This window comes from Mesoplodon bidens (genome assembly GCF_964165515.1).
Source record: "Mesoplodon bidens genome assembly, chromosome: 4".
Lineage (NCBI taxonomy): Eukaryota > Metazoa > Chordata > Mammalia > Artiodactyla > Ziphiidae > Mesoplodon > Mesoplodon bidens.
In genome coordinates, this window is record NC_138160.1 from 63,927,063 (window position 1) to 63,939,750 (window position 12,688).

The following is a 12,688-nucleotide window of genomic DNA, read 5'->3' on the forward strand; positions in this document are numbered from 1 at the left end:
ACAGTTCTCTCTTCTGATTTCCAGGCCCCAATTCTTACACCGGGGAAACTTTCTGCCTGTGCTATTCCTTTGCTAGAGGCACTTGAGGGGACGCAAAAAATCACAGCAGGTTATGCTAAGAAGCCCGCAGCAAGCAGCACTGTGGTCGGGTCACATGGGTGTATAGTTTTCAAGCTCCCATTTCTGATGCCATGACAAAATGCAGCTTAGTGAGTGAAGGGGGCTTAAGGCTTTTCACTTGTAGATGGAACTTAGTGGATGAGGACAGCTTAAAACCACTGTAATGTGGGCAGCATATTCAGCACATCCCTGGAGGTTATGCTGGGCTTTGCAGTGCATTAAATTACGCAGAAGCTGGAAAAACCGAGCCTGCCTCGCTTCTGGCCACGCTGAGGGATTCTGATATGACTGGCTCCTGTTTAGCAATGACTTCTGCCGTGAGCCGGTTACAGACTGGAATGTGTCATATCCCTAGGTGTGCTGGGGCAGAGAAAAGTTTAAACGATGGACGTAGCTCCACAGTAACTAATCATAGGTCTATGATCCTCTCACACAGCTGATCAAATCATTTCCAAGCATTTTCTAGAACAATTCTTCTAGACCAATAGACATGCAATGCAAATTACACATGTGATTTTAAATTTTCTATTAAGCACATTAAAAAAGGAAAAGGAAACAGATGAAATTGTGATCAATATATTTAAATTCAATATATCCAAAGTATTGCCACTTCAACAAGTAATAAATGTATATATGTTTTATATTTTTCATACTCAGTCTTCAAAATCGGATGTGCGCATACTCACAGCACATCTTGATCCACAATTAGCCATATTTCAAGTGCTCAGTAGTGACACAGGGCTCGTGGCTACCATATCGGACATATTACTACCCTTGCCTCTCTCACTGACGTCTGTTTACTCCAATAAAAGTAGAAATTTCTCCATCCTGTAGCCATTCCTACCTATCTTAGGGCACTTTCCTTTCCAGGTCTAGTGATTCTAGGTGGTCTTTATTCCATTTCAACTCTCCTCCAACTGTCCATTCAGTCATTAAGTAATCATCACTGAGTACCTACCAAGTGCCAGGTGTTCGTGTTAACTTACGAGGATGTAAAGATAAATATGACATAGACCCTGACATCGGGAGCTGTTGGCTTAGTGGGAAACGCAGGCACATACAGGAGAATTTGGTGAACACTATACAGAGATACATACGAAGGGTGCACAGAGGAAGGAGCACTGCTTCTTCCAGGGCTTCTGGAAAGCATTCACAGAGGTGGGACATTTGCGCTGGGTTTTAAGGGATGAGGAAAAATTGTGGAGAGGCAGGGAAAGGTGTTTCAGGTATAGGGAAAATTATGTTCAAGACCTAAGTATGACGATCTGCATGCTTGAAAATGGCAAGTGGCTAGTAGGGCAAGAAGATGGCAAGGAGGGCCTGGAGTGAGGTTGGTGAGGTGAGCTGGACCTCAGATGCCCGAAGACACACTCAGAATTACTGGGGGTCATTCTCCAGAAGGAGGAATCTTAAGGCAGCTTATAACACAGATTGGAGAGGATAAAAGAGTAAGAAGAGCCTGAATGGTGGCGTAGCAGTACGTCTGAAAGGAGGGGATGTGAGCACTCAAGTGAATGCAGGGAGTATAAGAGCACTGTTTTCTGCAGACAGTCTCACGATGAGGCCTTATGATGGAACCTGGGCAAAGGGCCTGATAGTTAAGGTTTTCCAGGCCCAAACTCATGACGTAGGGGCATCAGGGCCACCAGCGTGGTGTTTATATAGGACTATTACACCTGTGGGGATGTGAAGGCACCACATGGCCTCTTTCCCTGCAGGAATTAATAGGGTTCCCTATGGGTTAACTTCGGTCGTAGGCAGAATCCAGCTGAACTGCAGCCTTGCCAGGGAAATCGTGGGTTTATGAGACTCAGCAGGTCTGGGCAGCACCTGACCAGCCTGCTCAGATGATGTGGTGGCTCATTTGACCTTGAGTTTTCTAGAAGGAGGCTCTGACACTCTCAGGTAAGAACAGGGCAACAACAGCATGACATTTACTGTTAGAAGGAGGCTCAGAGATCCCATGGGTTCTCCTTTTATAGGTGGGAGAACTGAGTCGTGGAGAGGGAAATGGCTTATAAGGTCATGTAAGCCATTCAGCAGCATTCACCCTTTGTGGCACCAAAGCCACAGTGAGATTGGTACAACAGGTGCCATGGAGAACTGTTTACCTATATAGCAAACTCAAGTGGAGAAAGAGAATTAGGCTAGAGAGACACGAGGTAATAAAACTGTCTTTGTGAGCCAACAGTATTTAAACTAGTAGCAATAAACAAGGTACTCACATGGTGAAACATCTACGAAGTTTGGATCGATATTGTGCAGCAGCTCCATTCTGGGGGACGGGCTTCCTTCACTAGAAAAGAATTTTTTAGAAAATGTTAATTTCCTCGCTCAAACGGGTATCAATGATTTTAATACCTCCTTTTCTCATATTTACAGGAAATAACAAACCTGCCAGTTAACAACTTGGTCATGAATTCAGAGGCCTCCACAATGTGTGGTTGTGCATCTTCAAGTAGTCTTCACTTGTCTATATTGTCACAGCGACTGAATGTTTACATAACAACTTCAAGGTCAAGCACGTGACAATTAAAAAATGAGTCCTGTGATCCTTTGCAATAAATAATCTGGCTGTACTTAAACATGACCATTCGTTACAGCAGTGAAATGAGAACTCAAGTCATCCAGTGTAGACTTCATGCTGAACACTCACAGGGAAATGAAGAAAGAGCATCTGCCAAGATGGAAGCGCCCATATCACAGATGCAACATGACTTTTAAATATTAGCCTGCATGAGAAAAACGAATGTCTTCCACATCTAAATTTACAACGTGAAACTTGTATGTAATACAAATACATGTGAAATAGTTATACTTCTTTAAGATTTTAAAAAATTGTATGTGCAAATACAATCACAACCTACATTACTGTTGAAAAGAACTTGGAGATCAGTTAGTCCAACGCCCTCATGTTACAAATGAGAAAGGCCCATAGTAAGTTACTGGCCAAACAATGGGTAGTGGGTGTTTTTTAAAAATTGGGAGCATAAACATCACCAGATGTATGCCAGGTGTGCATGAGGCACCCATGTCATTTTACTAATATAGACTCAGCCTTATGCAAGAAGTTGTTAGATATAATTTCAATCGTTGGACTACTTGATAATCCAATAAAAGGTTGCAAAAGTACCGTTAACACCATAGAATTTGTCCACATAGGAATAACCAATAAGGCCCCTGAAAATAAGAGGACATGTTTTCAGGTGGTTCAATGTCCATACCCCAAACTCACAGCTAGTTGTCTACAGCAGTGGCTTGGCATTTCAAGGACCCATAAATTTTCAAAAAATCTGGATTGTGATTGGCAACATTGTATTTGCCAAGTAAGGAAATGTTAAAACAAAATTCATGAATTAAAAACAAAACCAAAAAACTTTCAACTACCATTACCATAAAATAAAGGTAATTGTAATAGCAAAAGGTAGGATGAATACAATCTCAGAATAAGTGACAGTCCTTTAAAGTGAATATGTTTAACTTTAGAATTCTAAAAGATTTCCTTTTTCCTCTCTATTCCGTAAAACCCAGTAACTAGAGAGTGAGAGGGAAATATGCAGGGATGCCTCTAGGCCTGGGGGCAGCACTATGGGGGGGACAATATTTCCCTGGATTCCTCATTTTCTTCCTGAGGCATTTAACTAACTACTTGTATACCATGAGACTGTCAACCGGTCCAAAATGACAGGAACTAGGGTTTGATCCTGGAAGCTCTGAATGCAAGTAGGGATGATGAGCAGAGAAAATGGTGAATGTGAGAAAATCAACAGAATGATGATGATGGTGTCTAATTTGTGGGGTTAAAAACAAGCAAACAGAGCTAAAATCTGGATGATAAAAATAGCAAGTAAGTCAGGAGGGGAAATCAGAATGAAAGCATTTTAAAGTCTTTGTATTGTTTGGAAGAGGGTAAAGCTGTTCATTAAATTTAGATTTAGCTAAGTAAAATTTGCATGTTAAAATTTTAAGGTAACTTAAAAACAAAGATAGGGCTTTTCTGGACCATGGAAGAACAAAACAAAATTCATTCAATCCAAAAAAAGGCAAGAAAGAAGGAGGAACCCCCAAATTTCTCATCTTTAAAAGCAGAGCTCATTGGGATACCCCCAAAGTATTAGGCATGGTTAAATAAAACATATTTTTCTAATAACTTTTAAAGAAAGTTTATCTGTATATCATTCATTTATTTCATTTTTTCATTATTCAGAAGAGCCACAGATATTGCAAAATAAGGGAACTTAATAAGATGAGATGAATTTTGAACACTAAAGTAATCCCAGTGATGAATTATTTGCTGGGAAAAATCATCACAGGCAGAATCATCATGATACAAATCATGATGAATAAAACAAAAGCCAACCAACCTTCCTAAGTATGCTGTGATGCTACTTTTTAAAATGTACGAATCAGAATATTTTGACAAGGATGTGGTTGGAGATATATGCCAAGGAAATAGAATAGAAGACAAGTGATTAAAACAATAACCAAACACCCTAGGGGCTCCAAGTTATTAAATAAATCAAGAAAACCAAATGTATATTTAAGGGAACTGAATAAAGTATCATAAATCTTGGGTTACTCCCCATCAAAATGTTAGAAGTTATTAAAATCCCTAGACAAGGTCATGTACCAATTCCCTGGAACTAGTCCTTTGGAAAGAGATGGATTTTAGAAATATTTCCAGGTGAATTTTTTTAAAAGAGGCATATATACGTGGGAAGGGAAGATGGTAGTAATGGAAATATGGAAAAATATACACCAAACTGTTAGCTGGGATAGGGGGATGGGTGGGGTGAGACTACAAAAGACTTTTATTTTCTACAGTGCTTTACAACTAGCATGCATTATTATTGTAATCAGGAAAATTTTAAGCTTTTTTAAAGTATAGAACTTGTGAAAATTTCTATGCTTCCATAAAGACATTAAAAAGTATAACAAAGAGAAAACTCAGATATTTTACAGAGTTTGGGAGTTTAAAGACAGGAAAACGATCCAGAACTACAAGGTAGTTCTGCAGTATTTAAATGCATTAGTTGATTTTTGGAATTTAATTGTATGCTACCCACGTATGTGCTATCACATACTGATAATAACTGATGATGTAATTTCCCTCTGAGGAGTGTAGAAATTTTCCTGTATGTTTGAGATCAGGCTTGCCTTTAGCAAAAACAGTAATGGTTTTAGGGTCACTGGGTTCTCATGTCTCACCACTTAACGTCACTTCTTTTCATTTTGGTAAAGGGTTCAGAGCCCCAGTGCCTGCGATGGAGGGAATAAGAGGAAAGAGAGAGAGATGTTAGGGAGAAAGGAGGGAGGGAGAAAAGGGAGATGAGGAGGAGGAAGAAGAGGAAGGAGGAAAGAAGGGAGAAGAGACTGTGGGTTTCCTTTAATAGTTACGCACCAAGTTAGCAGACTCACTAAAGCACTTAAACGCGCACACACACTACACACATCAACTCCACGTGGCGAATTTCAGTGGAGACAAAGGCACAGTATAGTGATGCTGGAACAGAGAAGTGGACCCAAGTCACCTGGAGAAGAACATGTGCAGAATAAGGCTGGTGGGAGGGATGGGGAGGGTGTGGGATGAAATGAGAGATCGCAAAGACCCGCTCCGCAAAGCTTCATAACTTTGCCTAGGGAATACTTCAGAGTATTTAAAGTGATTCTGCAAAGACCAGTTACGGGTAGAGAGGCACTGGTCATTACAAGGTGAGGCCCATTGTTGGTGAGGGGAATCCTTCAGGCCCAAAAGACACACCCAGGAAGAGCACCCCCGACTCAGCTCAGCTCCCACCATCTGTAAGAATTCAATTTCCCCAGAACTGAGAAACTGGACACCAATACTGGGACACTGGTACTATGGTTATTGGGAAGGAATATCTACCACTGGATTAATAAACACTCTTTTTTTTTTAATATATTAAAAGAAAGGTAAGTTCAGTAAGTTGCCACATATTTTCCAGTGCAGTTTAAAAACAGTCTTCCTTTAAGAACTCACAGGGGCTTCCCTGGTGGCACAGTGGTTGAGAATCCGCCTGTCAATGCAGGGGACACGGGTTCGAGCCCTGGTCCGGGAAGATCTCACATGCCGCGAAGCAACTAAGCCCGTGCGCCACAACTACTGAGCCTGCGTGCTCAACTACTGAGCACATGTGCTGCAACTACTAAAGCCTGCCTGCCCGTGCTCCACAACAAGAGAAGCCACCGCAATGAGAAGTCTGCGCACTGCAACAAAGATTAGCCCCCGCTCGCCACAACTAGAGAAAGCCCGTGCGCAGCAATGAAGACCGAATGCAGCCATAAATAAACGAACAAACAAATAAATAAAATGTCCTTAAAAAAAAAAAAGAACTCACAAACCATTGGCCACTTAAATTTGAGTAGTCTCTAATAATCATATACAAGATCACACTCCTGTACCTGGAGGGGAAAATGCTTGATCATTTTTTTTCTTTTCCTGTATCTTTTTAGGGCAAACCTTCCCTACTGTTGTTGTACTCCCGTTCCTTCCCCACACCTCTGCAAATTTTTGTCATCAATAATTTCCACTTGCTTATGCATGTTCCTCTACCTTTATGTCAAAAACTAAATAAATAAATTTTATTTTTAACTATCTTTTCTTCTTTTCACCATTAAATGTCCCCCAAACAGTATGTTTACATCAGTTATTCTCTTTGTCTCACATTAGAATCACCTGAGGAACTTCTAAAATACAGATGCTGTACCTCATACCAGAAGCATCACTGGGGGTGGAACCCAGGTGTTAATATTTTTTTTGAACTCCCAGATGATTTCAACATTCAGCCAAGATTGAGAACCACTGACCTGGAGCAGTGCTTCTCAAAATTTAGATCACTTGGGGATCTCATTAAACTGTGGATTCTGATTTACAGAGACCGGGGGGTGAGGGGAGCCCAGGAATCTACATTTTTAACAGGTTCCCAAGTGATACTGATGTTGCTGGTCTGAAGACCACACTTTGAGTAGCAAGATGGGGAAATCTAGAGTCTTCTTACCTCAGATCTGAACTCTTCTGGAGTTTCCTAAATCAGAAACTCATTTAGATTAGAGCTAATTTTAGAGCAATGATTCTCAACCTTGGCTACACAATGCCATCACCCGGGGAGCTTTAAAAAATACTGATGCTTGAGTTCCACCATAAGAGAGTGACCTCATTGATCTACGTTCAGCCTAGGCATAAAGATTTATAAAAGTACCCAAGCTGATTTCTGTCAAATTAGCTTCACTGAAATATAACTTACCAACTATACAATTCATAATGTTTTCAAGGTGTATCTATTTTATAGCATGTATCAGTACTTAATTCCTTTATATGGCTGAATAATATGTTATTGTATGTATGTATCACATTTTCTTTATCTACTCATTTGATGGACATTTGAGTTGTTTCTACATTTTTCGGCTATTATGAATATTTATGTATAAGTTTTTGTATGGACATTTGTTTTCATTTCTCTTGGGTATATATCTAGGAGTAGACTTGCTACATCACATGGTAACTTTATATTTAAATTTTTAAGGACCTGCTAATTTTACACTCCAACCAGCTATGTATGTGTATTCCAATTTCCCCACATCCTCTTATTAGTGACGATTACGGATGTCTATCTTTTTTATTATAGCCACCCTAGCTGATACAAAGTGGTATCTCATTGTGGTTTTGATTTACATTTTCCTTTTCATGTGCATATTGACCATGTGTATAACTTCTTTGGAGGAATGTCTATTCAGATCCTTTGCTCATTTTAAAAGTGGGCTATTTGTCTTTTTATAATTGAGTTGCAAGAATTCTTAATATATTCTGCATGTGAATCCTGTATCAGATACATGATTTGTTAACATTTTCTCTGATTCTGTGGGTTGTTTTTTGCTTTCTTAATAGTATCATTTGCAGAAAAATAGTTTAAAATTTTGGTTTAGTACAGCTTAACTATTTTTTCTTTTGTTGCTTTTGGTATTTTATCTAAGAAATAACTGCCTAATGCAAAGTCATAGAGATTTACTCTTATGCTTTCTTCTAAGATTGCTATGCTTTTAGCTCTTACATTTACGTCTATGATCCGTTTTAAGTTAATTTTTGTGTATTCTGTGAGGTAGGAATCCAATTGCATTCTTTTGCATGTGAATATCTAGTTATCCCAGTAACATTTACTGAAAAGATTCTTCTTCCCAATTGAACTATCTTGGCATCCTTGTCAAAAATGCAGCTGATTCTCCAAATTTAAAAATGGGCAGAAGAACTGAATAGACATTTGTCCAAAGAGGAAATGCAGATGGCCAACAAGCACATTAAAAGATACTCAACATCACTAATCATCAAGGAAATGCAAATCAAAACCACAATGAGATAACACTTCACACCTCTCAGAATGGCTATCATTGAAAAGAACACAAATCGAATGTTGGTGAGGATGTGAAGAAAAGGGAACCCTCATACACTTTTGGTGGGAATGTAAATTGGTGCAGCCACTGTGGAAAACAGTATGGAGGTTTCTCAAAAAACTAAACATGGAAGTACCATATGACCCAGCAATTCCATTCCTGGATATATATTAAAAAAAACTAATTCAAAAAGATACATACACCCAATGTTGACAGCAGCAAGTAACCACCAACAGATGAATGGATAAAGAAGATGTGGTGTGTATATATGTAATGGAATACTATTTGGCCCTAAAAAAGAATGCCACTTTGCCATTTGCAACAACATGGATGGACTTGGAGGGTATTATGCTAAGTGAAAAAAGTCAGACAGAGAAAGACAAACACTGTATGATATCACTTCTATATGGAATCTTTAAAAAATGCAACACTTCAGCAAGCAGTGTTGGGAAAGCTGGACAGCTGCATGTAAATCAATGAAGTTAGAACACGCCCTCACTTCATACACAAAAATAAACTCAAAATGGCTTAAAGATTTAAATATAAGACATGACACCATAAAGCTCCCTGAAGAGAATATAGGCAAAACATTTTCTGACATAAATCGTACCAATCTTTTCTTAGGTCAGTCTCCCAAGGCAATAAAAATAGGAACAAATGGGACCTAGTCAAACTTATAAGCATTTGCACAGCAAAGGAAACCATCAGCAAAATGAAAAGACAAGCGACGTTATGGGAGAAACTATTTGCAAATGATGCAACCAACAAGGGCTTAATTTCCAAAATATACAAACTCAATATATAATTCAATAACAAAAAACCAAACAACCCAATCAAAAAATGGCACAAGACCTAAATAGACATTTCTCCACAGAAGACATACAAATGGTCAATAGGCATATGAAGATGCTCAACTTTGCTAGTTATCAGAGAAATACAAATCAAAACCACAATGAGGCATCACATCACAGTGGTCAGAATGGCCATCATTAAAAAGTCTACAAATAATAAATGCTGGAGAGGGTGTGGAGAAAAGGGAACCCTCCTACACTGTTGGTTAGAATGTAAATTGGTGCAGCCACTATGGAAAACAGTACGGAGGTTCCTTAAAAAACTAAAAACAGAGTTGCCATGTGATCCAGCAACCCCACTCCTGGGCATATATCCTGAAAAGATGAAAACTCTGATTCGAAAAGATAGCAGTCCAATGTTCATTGCAGCACTATTTACAATAGCCAAGACATGGAAGCAACCTAAATGTCCACTGATGGATGAATGGGTAAAGAAGATGTGGTATACATATCATATTTATATAATGTGGCATATATGCACACACATATATATATATATATTTCACAATAGAATATTACTCAGCCATAAAAAAGATAATGCCATTTGCAGCAACATGGATGGACCTAGAGATTATCATACTAAGTGAAGTAAGACAGAGAAAGACAAATATCTGATATCACTTATATGTGGAATCTAAAAAATTATACAAATGAATCTATATACAAAACAGAAACAGACTCACAGACATTTGTAGAAAACAAATTTATGGTTACCAAAGGGGAAATATGTAGGAAGGGATCAATTAGGAGTTTCGGATTATCAGATACAAACTACTATATATAAAATAGATAAATAATAAGGTCCTACTGTATAGCACAGGGAACTACATGCAATATCTTGTAATGACCTATAATGGAAAATAATCTAAAAAAGAAAATCTATCTATCTATCTATAGATATATAACTGAATCACTTTGCTGTACACCAAAAACTAACACAACATTGTAAATCAACTATACTTCAATTAAAAAAAAATACAACAAACTAGTGAATATAACAAAAAAGGAGTGGACTGACAAATATAGAGAACAAACTAGCAGCTACCAGTGGGGAGAGGGAAGCGGGGAGGGGCAATATAGGGGTAGGGGATTAAGAGGTACAAACTATTATGTATAAAATATGCTATAAGGATATATTGTACAACAATATATAGCCAATATTTTATAATGACCATAAATGGAGTATAACCTTTAAAAATTGTGAGTCACTATAGTATACACTTGTAACTTACATAATACTGTACAGCAGCTGTACTTCAATAACAAACACACACAAATGCAGCTGATTCTAACACACAGCTTGGGATGAGGATTGCTAATTTCAAGCCTTGCTATATAAGGTCACCATATTTGATTGTACGTTCTAAATTCTTGATTTTTTTTCCTGTAGAGCAAAAGATGGGTGCTAAGCTTTTAGGGTGCTTATGTAATGAGTCCATATATAACGATAATGACTTCCTCTTGAAAGGAAGCCAGTGTGCCAGAAAATACCTTAAGAAATCTATTGACAACTTCCTACATTCACTTTCTTTATATGTCCCTGTATAAGTACCTTGAACACGAACTTTTAGCAGATGATACAATTTCTTCCTCAAAGGTGTGTGTACAAAAGTGAGCTGGAGGGGAAAAAAGTGTGTTTTCTATATTCATAACACTTTTCAGCAATATCAACTTTGTGATCATCACAATCTTGTAGAATAAATAGTGGCCTCATGAAGCTCATAAAATGTTCATGGGATTGATTATTGCTATATTATAGTGTGTTAACTTTTATCTTCTACATGTATCTATGTATTTACAGGTAATGCTACAATTATTGTGGAATTTCATGATTCTTTTGTATATCATACTGTTCCAAAGTTTCATTTCCACACAACTGAAGCACTAGAAAGTGGACAATGTCAATTGCTTCAACAGTTTATGGTCTTTTTTCCCACCAATTCCAAAGGCCTCACTCTCTCACATGCAGCCCTGCGCTGTCTTTAAGAGCATAACCTTTCAGGGTCTGCTTCTCAACTCCACAAGGTTATATAAACTTGAGCCTTGTTTTTCTCTCTAGCAGAAGGTGGATAAAAAACACCTACATACAGTGTTGTTATGAGAATTAAATGGGGAAACATATGTAAAGTGCTTGGGCTATATACTAAGTGCTAAATAAGCTGATAGCTTAAAAACAATGACAACACCTTTTGTTGCAAAATTTGGATCCTGACTCTGTAAACATGGAAAGAATATAATCACGGATACAAGACTATAACCTAGATACAGATACAAGAATAATATGTAGATAAAATGGAACATTAATATTCCTATCCATCCCTCTTGCTGGCAAGAGTTCCCCTTATGAAATACACTGGTGTAGCTATAACTTTAATTTCCAAGATGTATTACGATATTCTCTTCCATGTGAGGGTCTCTTTTTAGAAAAGTATCAGTGCCAAATACAGCCAAGTCACACAGTCCACTCACGAACTGCACATAAAAAAGATACATTGCAATCTGTTATCTATGAATTTCCCCTATTTTTTGGATTAAGCATATGGTATAGTTTAGCTGTGTGAGCAATATTCTCTTCATTAGACTGTTGATTCCACTTGCAAAATGTCAATCTCTAAATAATGACTGATGATGTTCCTGGAAAATGATTTTTCAATAATCACACAGGTTCATGAAGTGCCCTGGTTTTATTATGGCAACGTAATGGGTGTTTTAATTAGGGCAAAAGTCTGGGCTGCAGGCTGATGGGAAGGAAGCAGAGCCCTCTAATCCGCTTCTTTAACGTAGGCGCCTAGGGGACTGTTCAGAGACCCTTCCTCCCTGCAATGTTCACTACCCGCCCTGGCATACATTAATGGTCATGGCAGTAAGAACCATGATGGTAAGAATTATGCAACAAAAAAGAACTGTAAGATGTTCACATTGACCACTTAATGCAGAGACCTACCTCTAAACCGGTGAAATGGGCTTGTCTCATGCACGTTCATAACAACCAAACTGGAGTAATAAGCTGGGGGGGGGAAGAGTGTTTGTTTTGGCCAAGATAGTTAGAATAATAGTAGCTAGAATTTAGAGAGCATTTATTATGTACCACACACCATTTCAAATGTTTTGCATGTACTATCTCACTTAATCCTCGACATTATGACATAGACACACCTTGGCACAGAGCAGTTGAGTGACTTCCAAGATAACCTGTTTGAGCAGGTGACAGAATTGGGTTTGGAACTCAGGCAAACTCCTGAATTCCCCACTCCTAACCAGTATGCTAAACTGCCTCCTTGGTCAAATGTAGACATGGGGGGCTTCCCTGG

General features: G+C 38.4%; 1 protein-coding gene across 2 annotated transcripts in view; it reads right to left on the reverse strand.

Moving 5' to 3' along the window:
* The window catches only part of ARSB (arylsulfatase B), a 204,535-nt gene that overhangs the window by 76,098 nt on the left and 115,749 nt on the right, over positions 1-12,688 (reverse strand). For both annotated transcript variants that reach the window (XM_081230417.1, XM_081230418.1), the window contains exon 6: positions 2,346-2,416. In XM_081230417.1, coding sequence (XP_081086543.1) covers positions 2,346-2,416 — 71 coding nt within the window. The remainder of the gene's footprint in view (positions 1-2,345; positions 2,417-12,688) is intronic.